The following is a 23,690-nucleotide window of genomic DNA, read 5'->3' as shown; positions in this document are numbered from 1 at the left end:
CTCACCCCGCTGCCCTCGCTGCTCCGGCCATGCCTGCTGTGCTCCTCTTCCCATACACCCATGGGCTCAGCACAGGTGGGATGATCCACCACCACAGCCCCCCTTGGTGCTGCCCTCGCCTCACCAGGAAACCACTCCTGAGTGGGTCCGGATCTGGCTGCTACAGCCACGGGACCTGCGCTAGCGCTGCCGCCAGCCCTCGGGGACACGGGAGGGGGACAGCAGTAACAGTCAGATCCGCTTGGAACTACACCTCTACAAACAAGGACTTACAGGAACTAAATACAGGTTTATCTATCTGTGCAGCTAGATAGATATACATCTGCCCACGCACAGACATACAGTCAACCAGATATATGTGTATGCCCACACGTACAGACACGCACACACATATACACACACATAGGTACTCTGTACATCAGCAGGCAAAATTAGTCAAACACCTCAACAATCTGGAACTACTTCAGAGCAGATCTGGCACCACATGCTGAGGAAGCTCATTGCACTGTGACCACGGTCCCCGAGCACACACCTCCCCCTCAGCAAGGACAAACACACATCCACCACCTCTCCTCAACATGTATCTACATCCAGAGGTGTTCCCACACTCACCATGGCAGCTGCAGTCGCTGCTGCCTGGGCAGCTGCAGCTTGGTTAACCTGGTACTGGGCAGCCTTGATCTTGGCTTGCAGGTGTGCAGGAGGGTGAAAATATTTGCACTTTTCCCGGGAGCATCTCCCTTTGATGTAATCCATGCAGACGGTGACCGTGTTGTCGTTGGTGTCGATCATCGCGCTGTCGGCGGGGTGAGCGAACCGGCAGTCGTTCTCTCCCCTGTTGCAGTTCCCACGCTGGTATTCTCGACACACCTGCAGCACCATGGAAAGAAAGTCCCTTAGTTTGTGGGACAGGTGTGGCAGGCATGGCTCAGAGCTGTGCTGGGGTTTCCAAATGCCTGTGAGAGAAGTGCAAGGACAGGGCCCTGGCCCCAGGTGGGGCACAGCAGTGGTGCTCAGGGACCGGGCAGCAGAAACTGGCTTCTCTAGAGCCACTTGTGATGCCAAAGAACATCAAACCCCACAGCATCAGAACCAAGCACAGAGGGTGTCATTTTGGCTCCCACTTAACCGCCCGTAAGGTTGTTTCTGCTTCCTGAACAAACGTGCTGTGGCCATTCTCGGGGACCACCCAAGCACTCCAAGGTGCGTGGCCACGCTCTGCTGTGACCTGGCTGTGCTGAGTCACCACACTCGATGTGCTCATGAAGGTGAGTGCCACAGGTGCTGGGAGGGCAGGCAGCCCGACCTAGCAGACACTCCTGTGACCATGTGCTCCCACGATCCAGGCGTCTGCCACGAGAGGGCAACCCACAACCCATGGTGTCGACACAGCCCCCCCGGGCTGCCTGGCCATCGTCCTGCAGACCCTCGGGAATCAGGCAAGGAGCCTGGTCACAGCTGGAGAGGTCATTGGTCCTGCTGTCACACACCAGCAGCCAGACGAAGCTGGAGGGATCAGAAACTGCAGCAAGCAACTGCTTGGCTGGCAGCCCTCCCGCAGCATCCCTGCTGCGGTACGTGGGCTCCAGCTGGCCCCAAGCCTGCACAGACCCCCTGGATCCCTGACCACCCCAGTGCCACAGACACTAACCCTGTTACCAGTGTGACAAACACTGTCCCCCTCCCCACATGCCATGTAAACTCTGTGTTAGACAGACTGACGTGTGCTCCTGTCACAGTCAGCTCTCCCCAAACCACCAACAACTGGCATTCCAGTTTTCCAAAGGCCAAAGGAAACAATGGGACAAATGTAACTAATTCTGTATAAAAATAAAATCACTTTAGTAGATGGAATTTCCTGTTCAAGGTGGGAGCTCATGAGCTTGGATCATCAGTATTTCCTCAAGGACCTTGGCTCCAAACCCTGCAACAACCTAAATTTGGTGGTGGTTTGGTTTCCCTCCACACCAGTGCTCTGGCTGCTGTTTAACCATCATGCTCCTGCCAGTGCCACCTGCCCATCCTCTGTACAGATGAACTGACACCCCAGCAGGACCAGAGCAATGCCACGTGTGAACCTGACCACAGGAAACATCCATTTGTCCAGGGTCATTCCTGCATGACCCTATTTATAGGTTTTTTACATGTGGTGACAGACTCTGGGTGTGTATTTGCAGCAGAGCCACACGAGCAGGGTCTAGCCCCTCCATGGCCCTCACTCATCCCGTTTCCCTCCTGCTCAGTGTTTGCAGAATGGATTCTGCAGCACACAGGCAACAGCAGCACACAGGCAACAGCTCAGGCAAATTCCTCAGCTGGAAAATAAATAACCACCTGCCTGCCAGGCAATGCTGCAGCCAGATCCCTTCCCTGGTCCAGTCCCCAACAGGGGCCACTGTGCCAGCCAGCATGACACAGGGAGGACTAGAGAAGGAGGTTCTCTTTCATCACCTAGGAACAATTTTTGGGTCATGAGCCAGCATGCTCTACACCCAAGCACAGGTCTCCCACATAGACAGAGGTGGATAATTTCCTTTGATTATTTGTTTGCAGTCTAGCAATAAACTGAACTCTTTGCCTCTGAAGGTGAAGAAAAGGATGAACTAAAGGCAGCTGTCTTTGCTCCTTGTCTTGTACTGGTGATCCACTAAACTGAGGTCTCAAAACCACTCCACGTGTAAGCATGAACTACTCCATTAATAACACAAAGATGATATATACAAATGCTTACATATAAGTGTGTGTATATATATATAAGCATCTATATACACAGCGAGAGAGAATGCATCCACAGAAAAGCTAATTTCATCCCAGTTAGAAACCAACGAAGAATGACCAGAGCACTGAAATAGGCAGGTAGAGACAACCTTTGGCACGTCCATGGCAAGTTTTCAGAGCTGTCACACAGCAGCTGTGCTAAGGCAAAGAACAGCTCCCTCCATGCTTCTGAGCAGATCTGGGGATGATGGCTCAGGCACAACCCTGAACTGCCAGTCCTTCTGATCACTGAACCAACAGTGGCTTTACAATCACTGTGAGGGAGGGTAACAACTAAGAATATTTCCAATTCTCGTTTATTTAAAAGCAAGCATTGAAATGGGGTTACTTTTTTGCCATGGGCACACTGCAATATATCATTCATCTGCTTGAGTAAAGAGACGCACAGAGGCATGGTGTGCTGACTGGTCTTTCAGATCTGGAGAGCTTTTATTAGTTATTTATTAATAGCCCTGTAATTAGTACCATAATTTTCAACTCAGTATGTTGGGAAACATAAACAGAAGAGGCATGGGTAAGTCTCCAGCCTGCTGCAAAATGCTGAGTTAGAGCTGCAGCAGCACTGATTCACTGTAATTCTCTTCACTTGCTCTGGTTTTGGGCTGAGTTTGCTTTGATGGCCCTGCTGTCCTTGCTTCTTTTCTAGTTCACTGAAGAACCACACTTTGTTCAAGATATTTGTCAGAGGAGGAGTGAGAGGAAAGCTGTGGTAAACCCATGACATTTCCAGCCTGAGATGCAGATTTCTCATGGGAGCGGCTGAACACACTGGACACCCAAACATCTGCATGCTGTCAGTATGAAATACAGATGAAAGCAATCCTACTGCTAGTAGCAATCACTGACCTCATCTCACCAAGACTCACATTAATTCAGGAGACCCGGCACGCTGCTCGCCGGAGCTGTGGTGTCTGCTGCTTCCCTTAAACCCCAGGTGTACGTACTGAGAGCCTTCAGCTGTGGAACAGTCTGATTTGCTACCCCAGAACGTGTGCTGACTTAATTCCTGCCAGTGTACATCAGTCTTGAAAATAAATATTTAAAATTCTAAGCAGAACCAATCATGCTCCAAGATTAGATGCTAACATCACCGTGGTTATTTTTCTCCAGGACAGTTCATTCCAAGAGAGAGCAAGTGGAGCCTTATAAAGCTCTGATCATGCCATCACAAATGGCAATGCCACAGCAGCAGCTCATTGGAAGAGCAGGTAGGCACTGCTGGCTCCTCTGGGAGGTAACGGCCAGACCATGCAGCATCTCCAAAATCAGTTTTGCAATTCAATGACCTAAAAAGTATATTCACATGTTTTGCTGCTCATAAAAATGATGTGCTTGTTTGGTGTTTGGATACTAAATTTGGATACTCCAGATCAAATGGCCATTGCACGGGAAAGCAATTGCAAATTATCTTCTCACCTGCATGTTTCAGTGTTTAAACTGCATTTGGAGAATGGAAAACCAGGAACAGACATGCCCTCCTTCCAACAGAGAGATTTTTTAAGCTAGCAGCACAGAGTGATTGCAGAGTCTGTGGGTCAATTTGGATATGCTCTTGATTCCAGTGAAAACAGAAGGCAGAGCTCAGTTTAAAGGTTAGGAGCAACTGGATTGTTTTAAAGTGATCCACATGGTGCAGCAGCCAGAGTAGAACCCAGGGAAGGGCCCTGGGAGGAAGCAGGGCTGGGACAGTCCACATCCAAGGACAAGGACACCTCCCAAGAGCAGAGCCCACTGAGACAGAAAAAAAATCACAGCACCGAGGGCTTTTGGGACTGAGAAATCAGGATGTTCATCAATGGGAGAATAGGGCTGAGTAGTGAGTCCCTGCTTGACCACCTTCTGGCTGCAAGGTGAGTCCACAGAGGGCTGGTGTGGCTGCACCAGGACAGGTGACAAAGAAGTGCTCCTCAAAGGCTCAGCCCTTGCTTTCAGAGGTTTCCAAACTGACCATCTCTTCCTTTCCATACAAGTTCAAAGCAAAACCACTTGACCCTTTTCAAAAGATTTAAAAGTTTTACTGATTTCAGATGTTTTTCCTAATTGATAAAAATATTTTTTACTGCATACTGTGCCCCTGAGTGTTTTGTGAGTGCTACTCTTACAGTTCCCTCTCGTGCAGGAGGTTGGCTCAGCAGTGCAACACTTCTCTGAACGAACAGCCATCTCAAGAGAACGTAGCATCTGGAGGGCCAAATCCTGCACACTGAAATCCCAGATTTCATTAGCTCCCTGTGCACTGTGGTCACAATCTGTGACCAGCAACCAGGGTCGTGTCACTACACAGCCCCTCTTGGGCTCCCCCATGGATGTACCTGCTTCCCTGGCCATGGGCACAGCCGGTGCTCAGGGACATTAGGTACATCCTGCTTATGACCTGGACACTTTTGAGCCCTCATGTCCCAGCAGCACTGACCAGCCTATGGCTGCAGCATGGCTGGAAGCACAATCAAACACAGCAGCTGCTCTTGGAACCACGACCCAAAGGGCTCCCTCCATCAGCATCCTCCTCTCTGTACTCATTTCCAAATCCAGTGTGATTTATTTATGAATTTATCTAATTGCATTTTGGTTTTAATCCACCCTGGCAAGTGTCCATCACGAAACAGAGTCCTCAAGGGAAAAATGTCCCTGGATGATTCCAACCAGCCTCCCATGCGCCAGCTTGGAGCTCGGTGCAGCTGCCTCCCCTGTAACCTGAGTGTGCTTTGGGGAAAGCTTCCCCTGGGGAAAACATCTCTAAAAAGGGAAATGATGCGATCCCACAGGAGGGGAACCTGTGGTGACGTGAGCTCTGAAAATAGTGACAGTGACAGCGGGAAATGTTGGCTGCTAGATGACCCTCCACACTCCTCCCAGTTCACCCCTTCCGAGCAGCAGCTCGTAAGCCACGGATGCAGCTAAGGAAAAGGAATTAATTTCCCTTGTAAGGAGAGTTAATCACTGTTAATGCAGATGCATGGGCAGAAAGAAAAGCATTCCAGAGAGCTGCATAAAACAGAGGTCCTTCATGCTCCTCCCATTGTGCTCCCTGAGCTCAGGGCCCAGACACAAGGGCAGAGAAGGGAGATCACCAGTGGCTGTGCTATGGGGAGAGAGGCCTCTTGCAGGTGCCAAGTGCCCTAGCACACTGCTGGGTCCAGCAGACAAACGGTGAGAGTGGGTCAGCCCAGCTGCTCAGCCTCTCCCATTGCCACCTTTTAGTCACCAGTCCTGACTGGGGATGCTGAGCACCTGCACACAGGCTGTGCCCGCAGGCTGCATCCACAGGCTGTGATCTGTGCTCGTGGCTGTGCCCATGGGCTGCAATCTCTGTTTGCAGCTGTGCTCACAGGCTGTGCCCATGGGCTGTGATCTATGCTCATGGTTGTGCCCTCAGGCTGTGATCTGTGCCTGGGGCTGTGCCTGTGGACTGCAATCTCTGTTTGAAGCTGTGCTCACAGGCTGTGCCCATGGGCTGTGATCTATGCCCATGGCTGTGCCCTCAAGCTGTGATCTGTGCTCGTGGCTGTGCTCACAGGCTGTGCCCGCAGGCTGTGCCCACGGGCTGTGCTCTGTGCTCACAGGCTGTGTCATGGCTGTGCCCCAAGTGCGCAGCAGCCGGCGGCACATCGCTGGCTCACCGCCCACACTGCCGAAGCACCGATAAGGTGCCGAAAACACTGTCAGGCCTTTCAGATAAGAAAGATTCAGAGCAAGGGAGAGCACCAGCTTGAGAGTACTGACACTTGTCAGGGTTGTAGTGAGGATGATAAGCTGGGTGCGGGAGGCCGACAAGGGGAGTGTGGGCACCATCTGTCCAGAGCCAAAGTAAAAGAGGCCACAAGTCATCTTGCACCCAAGCAACTGAAGCTCTGCACCTTTCCCTGGTGCTCAGTGCCTGTGCCCCCAACACATTAACAACTTCTTGGCACCCACTAACTCAGCTTCCTGGTGTTCTTGCTGCTGCCATGGTCATTCCTATTTCCATTTCTCTCTGCAAGTGAAGGGCAGAAGCAGAAGGGCAGCATGAACTTATTGTATAACCACTCAGTCACTCCTTGTTCTTACCCATCACCAAGACAGGACATTATCAGCTCAAGCGAAACCTGCATTATTTGTTTTCACAAGAAAAATACTTCATATCTAGGAGACATAACAAAGGATACCACTGGCTCCTACCTCCAGCCTGTCTGTCCTCATCAGCTTCTGGGCAGCAGCGGCGGCAGCGGCAGGAACTGGGACACCAGGGTTCCCTGTCACCAGCATCGGGGCTGTGGGCAGGATCTCCGCAGGGACCAGGCCCGGGGACACAGGCCCCAGGTAGGGGTTGAAGGCGGCTGACGCATTGGTGGCTAAGCTCGGTGCGACGGAGAACATTGGCTGCAATCAGAGACAAGGAGAAAGGCACTAAGATTTGCACTTGCCATGCTGTCACCATAACAACTCTTTGGCCATCACCTTGAGCAGAGCAAGGTTAGTTTCTGTTACTACAGGAAATAAGCATTTGTTGTGCTTGTGAGACAAGGGAACACCTGCGCAGATGTCACCCCTCCAAGGGGTGAGCTGGGAGGGGTGTGGAGGGACATCTGGCAGATGTCACATGCGAGCAAGACCATAGGGACAGGCATCCCTGCCAGTCTCTCCTGCTCCAGCCCCCCTGCACACTCACAGCACGTGGCAGCTCCAGGAGCAAACGCCTGTTGGATCTGTACTCCAGCAATGTCATAATGAATGACACTCTGTGGGGTCACAGAGAGTCTGGGGCTGCCAGGAGGACATGGCCACAGCAGGTACAAATATCTACTCTCAGGGAAGAGCCATCTGAGAGCCCCAACAGCATCGACCACACTCCACTTCAGGCTCAGGTAAAGCCTTTCTGACCCTGGTGGCAGCCAGGCTGGCTCAGGAATTACAGAGGTTTCATACAAGATCAAAAGCAGCCAACCACAATCCTTCAATTTACAGAATTCACCAGGCTGGCCATGCAGATCCTCAGGCACACACTGCATCACGGAGATGCTTTAGTTAGCTAAAATACTAAACCAGAGGAAGAGAGAGCACATGCAAATACAATTTTCCTTTGTTTGTTTGCATGTTTTCACAAGAGTTGTGTGCCCTTGTGGGCTGTGCCGTGGTGTGAAGATAATTGGGTGTAGAAGCCCAAACAATGCTGTGAAACCCAACACAGAGCCGCTACACTGCAGCAAGGATTAAATAACTCTCCTGCCCCTGAACACACAGTGTAACTGCCAAATAAAATCCAGCCAGGAGTGTTTATCTTTCATTATCTAAATAAAGCAGTTACTCAAGGCATTTAGGTTTTTCTTCCAAACTAATTTTCAGAGGGAAAAACAACTACAGAGTTAACACAACTCTTTCTCTGTTTCATATCAATTTAAGGCAGACAGTGCAGAACGCCACATGTTTTTGTGCTCCTGAGGAAATGACTGAACTCTTTGGAAGCAAGGGACATTGGAAACACTGGACAAAAACATGCAGGCATTACTGGAGAAAATAGACTGAGAGCTGTGTAAATGGCAATAACTTCTGTAACGCCTCTGGTTCTTCATCCATGCGAATGAAAAACAAACAGGCAGGTTTTACAGGAAATTAAATATTACTCTTATAAATGCTATTAATTAACTGCAATTTTAATTATTGTGTTATCAGACAGGTAATAATAAATACTAAAATAAAACTATAAACCAGTCTGTTGGTGTATAACTTAAGAGATATCAATATTTGATTTCAGCCCAATACACTCACTGTGCAGTAAATAAAAGACTACCCTGTTTGTTTTCTACTGAGCTCATTTTATACCAATATAAATATCCTGCAGCCTTTAGAACACTGCAGAATAACAGCATGTTATCAGAGCCACTTCACAGTCTCCTGAAACTGTAACTGCAAACTGGTCAGAACTGGGACCTCGTGCCAGGCAGCAAAGAGAAAGGAGAGCTCCAGGCCAGGCTGAGCCACTGGGCTCACCTCTGCTCACCTGTTTTCCAGCCAGGTTTCACTTCCCCAGCTCTAGAACCAGAGGTAATGTTTCTCTATCATCATGACCAAACCACACAACTACTTACTGGCCTTCTAGTTTGGGCCCTGCTGTGCTGCACACCATGCACGGCAGCTGAGGAAAGAAAAAAGCAGCTACTATAGATCAGCAGAGAGAGCAGAGGGGAAGGAGAACACAGCTCTGGATGCAGCTCTCTGCTGCCAGATGCCCCATCATCTGATGGGCTAGTACCAACTGGTACACTAGTACCACGGCCATGGCCTAGCTGAGCCCAGGTCTCTCTAAACCAAAGCCCAGTTTCAGCAACTAATTCTGTGAGAAGGTTCCCCTGAGTGAAGGGAAAACATCCAGTGGGCATCTTCTCAAAGCCAGGAGTGTCCTAGAGCACGTGGAATTGCAAAGGAAATTAAAACCTCAAGCAGATCACTCCCTCTCTAAACTCTGAGAAATAAGTAGCAAAAAAATGAATTAAATTAACCAAAGATTAACAAAATTAACTAACAATATAACTTCAGGCAAGGCAGAATGAAGCAGCACAAAGACACAGAGACCAGCATTTCACAGAATCAGTTAGGTTAGAAGGGACCACGTGGGTCATCCGGGCCAACCTCCCAACGTCTGCTCCATTTCACAGCAGTGGATTCCTCCACCCGTTCCTGACCTTTGTGGGGTTTCACAGGTGTGGAAGCACTGCTGTGGCCTGCCCTCCGCTCCCAGTGCCCCCTGAGGGACACCCCGAAGCACACGTACCACGGGCTGCAGCGGGGCTCCGGGCATCATGGCATTGGCGAGCTGCATCTGCTGGGCCAGCATGGCCATGTTCTTCTGCTGAATCAGGTTATTGCGGCCATTGATCTCCAGCTGCGTTTTTAAGTGTGGTGGTGGGTGAAGATATTTGCAGTTTTCCCTTGAGCATCGACCCTGAAGAAGAGAATTGACACAGTTGGGTTAGAAGCTGTGGGTGCGTCTTTGTTCCTCATGTCATCGGCTAAAGCAAACGCAGTCCTGCTGCAGACCGAGGAGGAAGGGCTGCCACACACTGCCCAGAGCCACCTGACAGCTCCTCTATCCTCTGCTTGCTTTGCTTTTCTGTAGCACAACTCTAAAACATGCTGTGTCTTTTTAAAGCTGCTGAAGGCGAGCAAATAGGAGTTGTTCTGAAAGTACAGCATGTCCCTCCCCTGCGGGGACATGATCCTACTCTGTGAAACCTCCATAGGATGCATTTTTGTTGGGGTTGTGCAAACGAAAGAGGAAACCCAGATTTGTTTCTAAATTTTTCATTAAATTCAGATGTAGTAAACAACAAATATCATGGACAAGTTATACATGGATGAAAGGACACTCAGCAATATGACAACCACTGACACCCAGAAATAATAAACAGCAACTTTGTGCATGATGGAGACCCAGACCCTTCTCCTGGGGAACACAGTCCCCTCCTCTCATAGCACAGGAGTGGTGATGCCACATGCCATGAGCCTTCAGAAAATGCAAGTTCATTAATATGGAAGCTTTGCACACTTATTGTTCCGTAAAGTTGTAACACCAACCCATACTGTCGCTAAAGGGATGGCAACAATAAAAATTAAATAACCTAATTAAAAAGGAGAAATTAATCCTTTTCTGAAAAAAAAACCCCAACCCAGATTCCTTAAATTGCATTTTTTTCCTCTGCTCATTCATCTTTGAAATAAATCCAAACAGAAACAACGACAAGGCAAAAGACAGACTTAATTTGACCAAGAAACTGTTTTTTATCAGGAAACAAATTGATTCAATACAGCTTGACCTTATACTGCAATTCTGCTCAGAAAGTTAAAATTTATCCTCGTTAAACGATCTGCCAGAAATCTAATTTGTAGGATGATTTTTGTCTCCCCTAAAGGCTGGGATAACCAGTTTGCTGCTGCCCACCCTCCCATTCTGTCTCTCCTGCTGGCACTCCAACGTTTTATCGTGACTTGGCTGACATCTACGTGATCCCTGCACAGGAAGAGATACCTGATAAAAGACAGATATGCAGTTTTGTGGATATCTTCAGGCAACACACCATGATTATGGAAAGCTCCTGGCCACCCCCAGCCCCACACAGTGAGACCCACCCACATGGCTGCCCCATCCCTGGCTGTGGGGACCAGAGCTGGCACCTGATAGCCTGGAGCAGTGGCCAGAGCTGCACAGGGGCCAGCACAGCCCAGGGCAGACGGGCCAAATGACATGTGGGACAGCTCTCACTCGGCTGTCACCCAACAGCCTTCGCTCGGGACAAAATGACCCTCAGTTCCTCCCTTTAACACCTAAACCCACTCATTTCAGCACTTCCAGGCCCCTCCAAAAGCATTTCACTAGTAGGTGAAGGTAGGTGCTTTGAAACAGCTTTAATTACGTCAGTGTTTCTCTCGACACTAACCCCATGTTACTTCTCAGTAACATGGGACTGACACATTTACCATCTGCCTGAAAGATGAGATCTTACTTGAACACAGTGTAAAAATCACAGCTAATTACTGCTAAATGGGTAACACAGAACTACAACGTGTTGCTGGGATCATAGAGGTGCGGTTAACCAACCTGATTGCGAAATGCAGATTAAACTCAATGTCCTTGTTTCAGTGCTGGGGCTGAGGCTGCCCCACAACTCTCTGGATGGGATCCAAAGCTGGGCAGTACGTGCAGTACATCCCAACCACTTAATGTACTTCATACACTCAAATATCTTAAAGCCATAAAAACTCATTCCCGAGATCTAATGTAATGTTCTCTGACTCCCGGGAAACAAGGAGCTGCTGCTTCGCCATCAGGCCATCATTTCTATTCACTCAGGAGCTGATCTTCAAGGAGAACAATTTCCTGTGAATTAAGGACTAGGAGAATATACCATGTCCCCAGGTAAACTGTGCTTATGCTTAGTTATCACCAGCTACTCTCAAAACATTTACGTCCTTGTTTGCCTGTTGCTTTGGAGCCCAGGGCACCTTTAACCTTCAATCTTTTTTATCTTGCAGATCTTAGCAAATTTCCCCAAAGAAATGCAAACTTATTTGTCTGGTAACAGAGTTTCTTGTCTTAACTTCTATTCCATGGACCTTTACAAATGGTGCACAGGAGTCAGAAGCCACAGGCTGAAAACCACTGTCACAGATCTCACCAGAAAACGGGCAGCATTCATCCCCTCGACCCTCAGAGCAAGCAGCTCTTAATTACCTTGTCACTGGATCCTGGTAACTGCAGTCAACAGAGTTTAAGGCAGATTTTCATCTCTCTGAACCTCTTCTGAACCCTCTTTACATTACAAAATGAATACTATAAGCGAGTAGATTCAGAGGCAGCAATTGCATGCTGCAGTGTCCTGATGGGGCTTTTACCACAATCCTGTTGGACTAAAGCTTAGTACAAATGCCCCTGAGGCTCCCCAGCATGCTCCTCAGCAGAGGCCCTGCAGGTCCCTGGAGACAAGCAGAGTGAGGGGAGAGGCCCAGCTCTGTCCCTCAGCCAGGCCCTCAGCGTTCCCAGCCACTCTCACATGATGTTTTCCTGCAGCCCTGGGATCAGCAGTGTCAGGCAGAGTGCCCAGCTGAGCTCAGCACCAGCCCCACTGACCAGTCAGACAGCACTGTGTCTGCAGCAGCTGCTACACAACTTCTCATTCTTATTTGAAACACAGGCACAAGTGCACATTTGCTTCTGTTCCCCTTGAAGCACTAAATCTTTTAGTCCCATGCTGCCTCTCCATTTTTTCCTTTAATATACACATTTATTTCCTACTCTGTAGAGTTCACTTTCATTGCCCAAAACACTCTGGCCATGGGATCGGGATGCCCTGGCTGTGGCTGGCACATGTGTGCCTGACCTCGGTGTCTTCAGTCTCCTGTGACACCTTATCAGGTGCAGCACAGTCTGGTGATCAGGAGTCAGGTCAGGAAGACTTTTCTCCCTGCCTTCATGGAAGCAGGAACACGTACCCAGGTGTCTTCCCACAGGCCAGAAGCATCCCCCAGCTATGCAATGTGATTTTATTCCTCACAAAGCACAAGGCATTTTGTATGAGTATTTGTAGAATTGTGGAAAACGTGTCAAACTCAGAAAACAAAGTGGTCGATCCTGCCTTGGAAAAATCACCCTCGAATTCTGCAGTCTGAAGATACAGGGCATTTCTTCAAGACCTAGATCACACACGTGAGCAGGAATAAGCCCATTTCTGAGGTCACCACACCAGGCTCTTCTCTGCACCACCAGCTTTCTGCGAAGAGCAGCAACACCCTGTTTTTCACAGCCCACACTAAACGTCAGAAATACAATGGCAATTCTAGCTCTCTGGTAATAATCTCTTTCCAGAAAATACCCTGACTGCAATGTTTAATAAAGGAAAAGCTTTCTTGGGATTCCTTTCTGAGACTGCAAGCTGCTTCATCCACTGCAGCTACAGCTCAGGTGATACCAGTACTAACAACTGTTACTTTTTCCTTCAGGGAATATTTAATGGCAATCTCAGCAGAAATCAGTAGCTAATTAACAAGAAGATAATTTGAGCTTGGCAAGCTGCTCCTGCCCCCATGACCCTGCTGTCTCCACCACACTGCTGCTGGCTTCTGCTTCTGCTGCAGTGGAGTGTGTGTGAACCCCTGATCTCATGCACACTCCACGGGCTCAGTGCAGGCATCTGCACTGAGGGCTGAGAGGCAAGTCTCTGACTTTGAGTAGTCACTGTTAGGCCTTCAAAGCTGTTTTAAGAGCTTGCAAACACCCACAATTTCCAGTACCCAACCAAACTTCGAACCAATTCAAATTCAAACTGATTATTTCCCAACACCTTCTCAGAAAAAACACCTATCTGCTGTGCAACAGAAGAGCAGAAAACTCATCACCCTGGTGCACTTGGCTCCGGCCTTAAACTTTCTTGGAAAGGACAGCCTGGAGATGCAATAAATTAGGTCTAATTAGCAAGCTGCTCTGCCAAGGTCATTACTGCCCTGGGCATGACCTGTCAGGACCCTGGGGTGCCTATGTGAGGGACCAGCAGGAGCCCCATCTGCCCAGCACAGGGACTCTGCCAGCACTGAGACACCCTCAGACACCCTGTGAGCAGGCAGTGGGAGAACTTCCACCCTGAGACCTCATGGAGTGCAGAAGGCAGAGATGACCCAGAGCCTCCTGCCATGCTGCCACTCAGTGCAACAGCCAACACAAACTCTCCTCTCCCAGAAGGAGCCTGGGTAGCCTTCTGCATCTGCTTCCAGCACCCCTGACCCTCAGGCCGGGGTTCCTCAGAGAAGAGTTGTTTCCCCAGGGACACTGCTGGCAGGAAGGTACTATTACCCCTCTAACACAGGGATGGGTTTTGGGCTGTGACAGGGCACACAGAGACATGGGGACACCATGCAGTCCTAACCTCACCAGCGTGGCAGGGGAACATGGCACAGTGGTGCTGTGTATGCATTTCTGTTCCCAGATCAGACACTGACCAGTGCTGGGATGCAGCCTGCAGCCCTGGAGAGGGGCCATCCTCTGCAGGAGAGGCTGAAGGTTTGGGGAGAATCAGCAAACATTAGATCAGGCACAGACAAAGCACAGATAGAGGAGAATTTTGTGTGGGCAGAGACTAAACAAAGCCTCCAGTTACTGCTGTCACTGATAAACACCGGAGCACACACGGAGCTCAGCGATCTTGCCACTGCTGCTTGAGGTCATCCTCCTGCAGCAGCAGAAACCCAGGATAAACACTCGGACCAGCAGGCTGTGTGTGCCACTCAGTGCCTGCCCCCAGGCCAGCACTGACCCCACATCAGCCAGGGCAACCTGCCTGGCTTCACATGCAGCTTCTGTGCTGCTGGGGACAGGTACCCCTGTGTGCCCTCTGTGCACCTCAGGTACACACACCTGTACAGACAGCTGTCAGAAATGCAGCTGCTCACTCTGGGAAGGTCTTAAACCAAGCTGCACCAGCCTGCTGGGTCTGGTTATTTATGCTATTTTTATACCACTGCGGTAGCACAATCCGAGTTCCTAAGCACTGGCTGCACTGCTCTGCGCGTGGTCCTACACGAACTACTGCTCATGGAGGAGAAGAGGAGAGCTTCTTGGTTTCCATCAGTCCACTAACACCATGCCATGAAAGAATCCCCACAGAAGTCCAAGGGCAGAGAGCCAAGAGCACCAATGTGCTGCTCACTGTGTGCAGGACATCACTGGAATAACCCCTGGCTGTCTTGGACACCCCTGGAATAAACCCTTGGCTCTCCCCATGGTCCCAGTGCCAGCCCTGACAGTGCAGGCACAGCCAACCACCCTCTAGCATGGCCCAAGGAGCACAGAGCCTGGGGACACCAATGGGAACTAATGCTGTGGCAGTCTGATCACCCTGACCACGCTGATGCAACAAGCTTTCCACTTCAATGCATAGTATACAATGCTGCTCAGGATGTCCAGGAGTCAAATTAATTCTCCAATTAAAAACTGTTGCTTAGCAACACGGTTTGAGATGCAGGAAAGCGAACCTAGATGCCTGTGATGGCACCAAGAGCTGCCTCTGCCTGCAGGCAGCACTAGAGCCCACCTCGAGGGAGGTGCAACAGGTAAAAACAGCTTTCCATTGCCCCAGGGAAACCCAAACTGGAGGCAAAACTCTGCTCTTGCTTATTCCAAACTGAAACTGAAGTGAAACAAATAGCACTTGCTGGCATTGCAGTTACCATTAAATCAAGGAGAGAACGCCCAGGCTGCAGGACACAGAGTTTGCCTTTTAAACATGAAACCATCCATCAGAACAGCTGCAGTTTCTGCTGATGGCCTCGAGCAGTGACCACAGCCTGCAACAACCTGCAGTGCTCCAAGGGGCTCCCCAGGGTGTTTCTGTGCCAGCAGAATAACTAAGAGATGGATGAATGACCCATCCCTGGGAGTGTTCCAGGCCAGGTTGGATGCAGCTTGGAGCAACCTAGGCTAGTGTAAGGTGTCCCATGGCAGCAGGGTGGAATGAGATGAGCTTTAAGCTTCCGCTCAACCCAAACCCATCTGTGATACTACGATATTACATAGCTTTTCATGGCCAAACCTACAACCCTCTAACATTTAACCAGGCTGCCTCCAACAGACAAAAGCAAACCTTCTTGTGGCCAGCAGAGACTCTAATGAGCACTGCACATCTCAACTGCCTGGCATGAACACAGACCACCCCATCACTATTTAAGAGTTATTAATGACTGACACAATTTTCAGTCACTTCAAGCACTTTTGGGTCTTCCAATCATGCCATGGTACCGACTGGCCATAGCTGCTCCGCTGGCATTCCCTCAGCCCAGGGCTCTGGCTGTGCCTGGTCCCTCCATGCTGTGGGTGCCACAAGCCACAGCCAGAGAACCATCAGCCAAGGCTCAACAGTGCAGTTGCAACACATGAAGTACTTTTGATCCAAAACAAACACGCAAACACCTCCCTCTGTCAGGGAGGACAAATTCCTCCCGACCCGGCGCGTTCAAACCCAAGCAGGAGGGTGGCTCTTACCATCAAGCATTGCCTGTAAATGGTAAAACTATTTATCCTGATGCCCATGTGTTCTACAGGAAAACATTTAACTCCACGTACAATGTAGTATGCTTTATAAAAATAAACTGTTTGCAGGCGCTTTGTGTCATGGCTGACCTGCCAAGCAGACATTCAGAGAAATGTTTTAGTATTAAACAAAAGGAATTAACAGAACCTACTGAAGCCCCCTCAGCCCCCTTCAGGGCTGGGCTGTGGCACAGGGATTGATGGCAGCACACGGTGCTCACGCCCTCTGTGTATACACTTTTTAAAGTCAATTTTTTCATATCAAAACACACCACAGTGACCACTTAATGACGTCTTCGTGTGTGATTCTTGCAGATAAAAGCCTCAACTCCTCTAATTGATCATTTGGCTTGCACAGCTAATGGCACTCCTATGGGAGCTGTCCTATTGCCATGAAATCCAACTGGATTTAAAAAAGGAAAGAAAAGCAAACAGAGCAAGCAGACTGCCAGCATGAAACCAGAAGGAAAGACATCAGCACAGCAGCAAAACCCTCCCTGCTGCTCCTGAAGTCTGTGGATCCTTCCTCCTCCTCAGCACAGACTCCCCCAAACCACCTGAACCTTTGTTTTGCAACAGCCATTGACAAATGCATCAACAGCATATGGAAATACAAGTATTTATTTATATACATTTTTGACTTCTAGAAATTTCATTTATATTTATATATTTGAATGTATATAAATAGTCAATGCTTACACACATTCTATGTATCAAACCATCAATATTTACACTGACACTCCCAGACACACAAACTCTTGCAGCCTGCGACAGAGCAACACCAGATTTCCTCCCAAACAACCCTCCACCTGCCCACAGCCAGTACAGGACTAGAGGGAATAACGTTTTTCCAGGCCTGTAGAGGGAAAGCAGACCCCCCGGAGGTGAGTATGTCCCCCCGAGGGGCGGCACGTGTGTCACGGCAGCATTAGGAACCACAAGCCATTCCCAGCGAGGGCTTCAGTGCTCCCATAACTCCCAACGCCACCAAATCCCTTTAGAGCAATCTCTAGTAATCCCTGTGATCCTCACTCAAGCGTGTAATAACTGGCATTTTAAGAGGAGAATGAATGACTTTACGTCCATAACAAGTAAAACACACGGGAGATTTAATCTATTTATCGGTGCCACTTCCCGCGGAGCCGAGCAGCGAGCGGCCGGGAACAGCGCAGCGCCGGCAGGTACCGGGATTGCTTTGATCCACACTCCTCCTCGCAGCTCTCATCTCCTGCCAGCGACTCCGTCTGAAACCAGCCCCTCTGCCTTCCCCCCCCCGACTCTCATTCCCCTGGAACTGCTGAGAGATCCAGGGAAATGACTGGAATGAGCAGAGATCTGAAGGTCCATCAGGCCCCACTGAAACAGTTTAATGGGTGTGCTGCAGCATAATTAATATTTCATAATAATTTCAGCCTTCTCCTTTGTTTTGGTGTGGTATGGCAGAAAACAGGCACCTTGTCAAATGCTGCATCCAAACTGGTGGAGCAAACAGAAAGGACACAGCTCTTGTTCAGCAGAGCTGCTGGACAGGTCAGTACTATTTATAGCAAATTAAAAAAGGGAATCCTAAACGAGGGATTTGACTGTGTATGCCTCATGTATTTTTTACACAGTTGATGTATTTTAAAACTGTTTCAGAACCTGCCCTGGTTGGCTGCAGGGCTGTCCCCACTGTCCCCATCACTGGCACCCAGGGCACATGTTTCACTGTCCCACTGGCTCAAGCAGAGTCTTGTGATTAGTTATCAAACCTAGGTAAGTAAACCTAGGTAAATATCTACTTAAGGTAAGTATTTTCACAGGTAAAATACCCCAGATATTACTGTTTTCATTTGGGTTTGCAGCACGCTGGTATTTTCAGTCCCTCCTGCCTGGAGAGGTGATGGCAGGTGACCTGCACTGGGTCACTGGTGTCCTCAGCCATGCACAGAAGTGCAGGAGGATTCTCCATTAGTGGGGCTATATTTAAACTGAATTGCTGTAGTTTAAAAATAACACCTTGCTTTTGTGATTGAGAGAGAGAGAATTCACCATCCTCTGCTGCTGCCTCTGCAAACAGAGGGTACACTGAGGCCCAAGGCAGCGAGTGGGAGCTGGGAGCTGGCAGGTGGCAGGATGTGGGGTGGGATGGCCCCAGACGTGCTTCTGTGGCAGGAATGATGCCACTTTGCTGCTCCAGTTATAAAGCTCTTCCCCAGACTGCACAGGCATGGCACACAACACTATACAACATCTCAATAAATTGGCCCTGGAACATACAGAACAGGCAAAGCACACAAGTGGCACAAGAAGGTCAAAGCACCATAATTGTGCCAATCCTTCTGTGCAGAGTCCAGGACCAAGCCCATCTGAGGGCACCCACTGCAGCAGGGACCCGCAGCCCAGGCACCCCTAAAGGCTGCCTTTAGCTCCCAGTGATGCCAGTGGCTGCAGCATACCCCCAGCCTGGCATTCTCATACCAGCCATGTCAGACAGGGCACCTGACCCTTCTGACAGGATCAGCACCCCCTGCCTGCAGTTGGATGCGATCAGGCACAGAGAGACCCCCCAAGATGTGCACAAGGGCTTGGGGTACACAAGCTCCAGAACAAGGACCAGGAGGGAGAGGGGGAAAGAGAAGCAATCCCTAAGGCACTGTTACCCCCACAACACTCATGACTTTCACTAGTGTATTTTTACAGCAGTGGTGTTTAACTTCTCCTGAAACCTCCTCCCACCAGATCCCTCGCAGGGTTGCTTTAAGCAAATGGCACATCTGAATCTTGGGAGATGTCTGATCCACCTCCACCCCCGAAAAATGAACATCTTGGCTGCAGAGGGCTGAGCCCCCAGGTGAGGCAGGAACAGGGACTGCAATGCTTCTTTGTGTGGGACGTCAGCGTGTGGACACTGCCAGCCGCGGTTACAGTTCAGGGCAGTGCTGAGTAACACAGAAATTAACGTCACATCGATGAATTGCTCTCTGCTGTCCAACAGCACACCAACAGCCTGCTCTGGCAAGCTGAAGGTCAGTGGCTGTCAGTATTTACGTCTGGATTTTTACGGCAGAGAGGCTGCTTTAAAAGCATCAGTGAGAACTGCAGCCCCACACCCCCGACGCTGGAAATCACTGCTGGAATTGTGTCATGAAATGCCAACATGTCCACATGTTTGGGGTTTTCACTGATGTGGTTTACAAAAGAATTACACATATCTCTATCTTCCTGCTGTCCCTTTTGTAGGATTTTTCCTTTTTTATTTAAAAACAACCATGACATGTTGTTTTTAAATAAAATTAGAATTAATCTGTCAGGCAAATATTTTATAGACTGAAAATCAATGAATATGGATTGACTGAAACTATTCCTGAATTTGACTAATGTTACCTAACAACATTAGTTGGGGAAAGTAATTGTTAAAATGTGATCTTATTCAAATGAAGTTAAATGATAAATTCATTTCAAAATAGGATTTGACTTCACAACTGAAATGAAGTGCACGGGGGACAGGATGGAATGGGAAATTTCATAGAATCACAGAATCGCAGACTGGTTTGGGTTAGAAGGACCTTAAAGCCCATTCAGTCCCACCCCCTGCCATGGGCAGGGACACCTTCCACTAGCCCAGGGTGCTCCAAGCTCCATCCAACCTGGCCTGGAACATTCCAGGGATGGGGCAGCCACAGCTGCTCTGGGCAACCTGTGCCAGTGCCTCAGCACCCTCACAGGGAAGAATTCCCTCCCAAAGAAGAAATTTGCCAGGACCTGTACTACTCACAGACTAATAAAACATTCCCCTGAAATAAAGGTTAGCCACACAAATAAGGACTGTTTTGGAAATCAATACCAAAGCCTGGGGAAATTATTTCAAATTCATCTTCTTCTCTCTGCTCCAAGATGCCACTTTCCTTGGAATGTGGAAAGCAGACAGTGAGCCTTCTCCAGGTGAACACCAAGTGTGGGGCTCTGATCTGCCTGTGCACAAGTACAGAGCAGGTTAGCGGCACTGTGGGAAACAACTGCTCTTTGTACCTGGAAAAGTGAATAGCTGCTCTCTCAGTGCCAAAACCTTCTCCCAAACGTTTGCAAAAGATCATAAGTTTGAATTAGCAGCATGAGAAATGCTCTTTTTCAGCAGTACCACACCAAAATCTACACTGAGCCACACGCTCTGCTGCTCCGTGTGGTTCTGTAAGAGCTGCCTGGCACGACACAAAATAAACCTGGAGCATTTCACTTGGTGTAAAACCCACAGGCTGCAGGGCACAGCCATCCTGTGAAATCCCTAGAAGGAGCATGGAGAAGTGACCTGATTTTCAGGAATGCAAACAGCTCTGGGTGCCTGACCCCACACATTTTACAACACAGTAAACTGTCTTAGAAACATACTGCTTCCATCACATCCAAACCTTTCTACTTAATTACTGCACACTTCGAAATTACCAGAGCAGTGGCTACGGAGGGGACAGGGAGAGCTGTCAGGGGACTGGGACAGAGGCTGTCAGGCATTACAGAACCAACAGCCTTACACTGTGGCAGGGAGACCTGTGTGGGTGCTGCCCAGGCACAGGGGTGTCACAGCTGAGCATGGGCTGCCTTTGGCAGCTGACATCAACTTCTGCCTCTGACAAACAAAAACTTAACACTTCTGGCCCTTTCTGTGCAGTCTGCTTACACAGGAATCAAATTTAGGCCATTCAGTCTACTCACTAATAAAAGGAGAGACTGAAATACCAGGCACACAGGACAGGCTGCTGCAGGCAGCAAGGTGCACATCACCCTGAGGGCACTGGAGTTCCAAAGCACTTAAGTCTGATGTCACTGCACCACAAAACACTAAGCTTGGAGATGTAATTTCGATGATGGGTTCAGTTCTGAGGTACACGAGGATGCCAGGGCTGATGGACCACTAATGCCCATCACAGCAGGCAAAAGGTGGACACTGTGTTCCTTACAGCAGCAGCATGGAGTGCCACAAATGTACTTGAGTAAAGCAGAAAACACTTTCCCTTGTCCAACGAGAACCTTAGAAACTAATAAAAGTTCAAGAATTTATCTTTTGGGAAAAAGAAAAGGAAATATTTAATAACTTCTAAGAAAAAATTCCACCTGTTTTCCACAAGAGGGAACTCAGCAAAGCAAATGCTTTCTGCTTTTGACAAGACAGTGATTTCCTACACAACACACCTTTATAATCAACAGTCAGCCCCTCTGCAGCCAGCGGACTGGTGGCAGAAAGGAACACTGTGAGCAGCAGCTCATGCCAGGCTGGCACACATCCTGGGACAGACACACACACATGGTCCCACCACGGTGTCTCCAAAGGAACCCTGAGCATTGCTGCCCGTGCCCCAGAGCACAGCCACACTCCTGTGACCCTGATTCTGCACCCACATGTGCCCCCAGCCCAGTAGGCAGGGACTGCCAGAGCCACAGAAACACATCTGCGGTGGCAGATACATACATGGTGACAAAGGAGGTGTAATTGTATTCTTCATGGGAGCAGGAATCCAGAGTGAGCAGTTGGCCTGCACACCCAACCAAGCTGAGAAGTGTCATCGTGTGATGACTTTATTGTGCTGTTGGGGCCAGGGCTGTGAATGCAGCTCCTCATGCACCTCCCCCCTCCTGGGCTGCAAGCAGTGACAACCCTTCCTGCAGCCTGACACTACTGCACTGAACAAGGGATGCACAGCAATGAGATTCTGCACGAATCAACCAGCAATCCATGAGGAACTAATGAACCCGGCTACATACACCTGTAAGGACAATGCAGAGGCCTCGTGCCCAAAGTAACAGACCCTGGAGCCATTGCTGTGCATCCCAGGGCAATGCCATGTGTCCCCCCAGGGCACTGTCATGTCCCACCCCAGGGCACCACCACATCCCACACCTTTCCTCTTCATTTCTATTGGCTGGCAATTAAAATACCCCTGTCCCTTTGAATTTTTTCTTTTAAAGCTAATTCCGTCTGGTTTGAAGTGAAAATCAAAGAACAATCATTCAAAGATAAAGATTAGGCTGACTGAAAACTAGCCTTGCATCTTTCCTTAAATGTGCAAGACAGAACAAACACAGCTCTTCTCCTTTTCCTCTCTATCACGTCATAATTATAACCTAAATAGAATCGTTAGCTTTGGCCTTTTTTCCTGCACGTGCAGACGCATGCAAACACACTACCTGAGCTTCATATCCCACCAAATGGAGCAATCTTCCTCCTTGAGTTAGACTGATTACTAGAATCCATATACAAGACTAAGTTTTATGTAAAGGAACAGTAAATGCACAGCAAAAGGAAACGGGAAAGGCTGGCTGCGTGCACACGACTCACAGGGACACCTGACATTAAGTTAAAAAAGCCCCCCCCCTGCCACAGGGTGAGATGGAGGATACTTCCTGTTGCTCTTCACAACTCCTTCTCAGTCCTTTTCCATTCTGTGTCAGCTTTCACACCCAATCTCTGCTGGGCACTATTAATTTCCTACCAGCTCTGTCCCTGGTCACTTCCAGAGGATGCTTCCCTCACAGCTAGTAGGAATGCCAGTGTAATTTATGGTTCCTGGGCACAAGCACCACCTGAGCCAGCGGCAGCTCCAGCAGGACCAGCTTGTTTTGCTGTGGGATCTCCAGACCTGGCACTGGGATGCCCAATCCTCTGTAACACAGCAGCATCACCTGGCAGCCAGCAGTCCCTCCCAGGTTACTCACACTCCCCACACCCCACTGGCCCCATCCCACCTTCCAAAGCCAGAGGAAGCACCTCAAGCTGTTTCAAAATGCTCAGCACATCTGAGTAAGCTCTCAGTGGCAGCGCAAGGCAAGGCCCTGAGTCAGCTCTGCATGGCCACCCCTAATACACAAAAATAACTTGTTTATTCCTCCTGAGGTGTTATTTTTATACCAGCAGTGCTGGGTAGCCGTGGCTGTTTGCTGCTGCTGGTCCCAGTGAGGGCACATGGTGGGGGCCGGGCACATGTGCCCTGCAGGGCACCGGATCGGGGACATCCCTGTCCTACCTCGGTTCAAAGGGCTCTATGTGAAGGTGGGAGAGCTCCTTGTACCTGGGGTGTGCACATGAAATGCCTTCAACCACTCTCTGCTCTGTCAGCTGTGCCCAGCACCTTCACCTCCCCATCAGCCAGTGCCTCCAGACTGCCCTCAGAGCTCCTGAGGGAAAATCTCCACCTGAGCTGCTGCTTCAGTTTCCAATCATGTGGAGGAAAGCCCTGGTAAATCAACACGTGATTATGGCTTCCAACAAGACAGAAACAATTCCTCCATGTGCACAAGCAGTCTCTTATCAGCTCAGCATAGCTGAGGACAATGCTGCAATGCCACCCTGGCTGCACCCACACCCCTGTTCGCATCAAGAACCAAAGTGCAG

At 49.3% G+C, this 23,690-nt stretch overlaps 1 protein-coding gene across 1 annotated transcript in view; it reads right to left on the bottom strand.

Annotated features, from left to right (window-relative positions):
• Nucleotides 1-612: 612 nt before the first annotated feature.
• Nucleotides 613-23,690, bottom strand: part of LOC103802510 (muscleblind-like protein 1) — a gene marked incomplete at its 3' end in the record, with an annotated part of 38,115 nt that continues 15,037 nt past the window's right edge. Inside the window, exons 2-4 of the mRNA XM_009074992.1 lie at nucleotides 9,527-9,697; nucleotides 6,937-7,137; nucleotides 613-870 (exon numbers count right to left, since the gene is read on the bottom strand). Coding sequence (XP_009073240.1) covers nucleotides 613-870; nucleotides 6,937-7,137; nucleotides 9,527-9,697 — 630 coding nt within the window. The remainder of the gene's footprint in view (nucleotides 871-6,936; nucleotides 7,138-9,526; nucleotides 9,698-23,690) is intronic.

Source organism: Acanthisitta chloris, unplaced genomic scaffold, assembly GCF_000695815.1.
Source record: "Acanthisitta chloris isolate BGI_N310 unplaced genomic scaffold, ASM69581v1 scaffold24225, whole genome shotgun sequence".
In the NCBI taxonomy this organism is placed as follows: Eukaryota; Metazoa; Chordata; class Aves; order Passeriformes; family Acanthisittidae; genus Acanthisitta; species Acanthisitta chloris.
The sequence above is the reverse complement of the archived record's forward strand: the minus strand, read 5'-3'. Positions and strand labels throughout refer to the sequence as shown.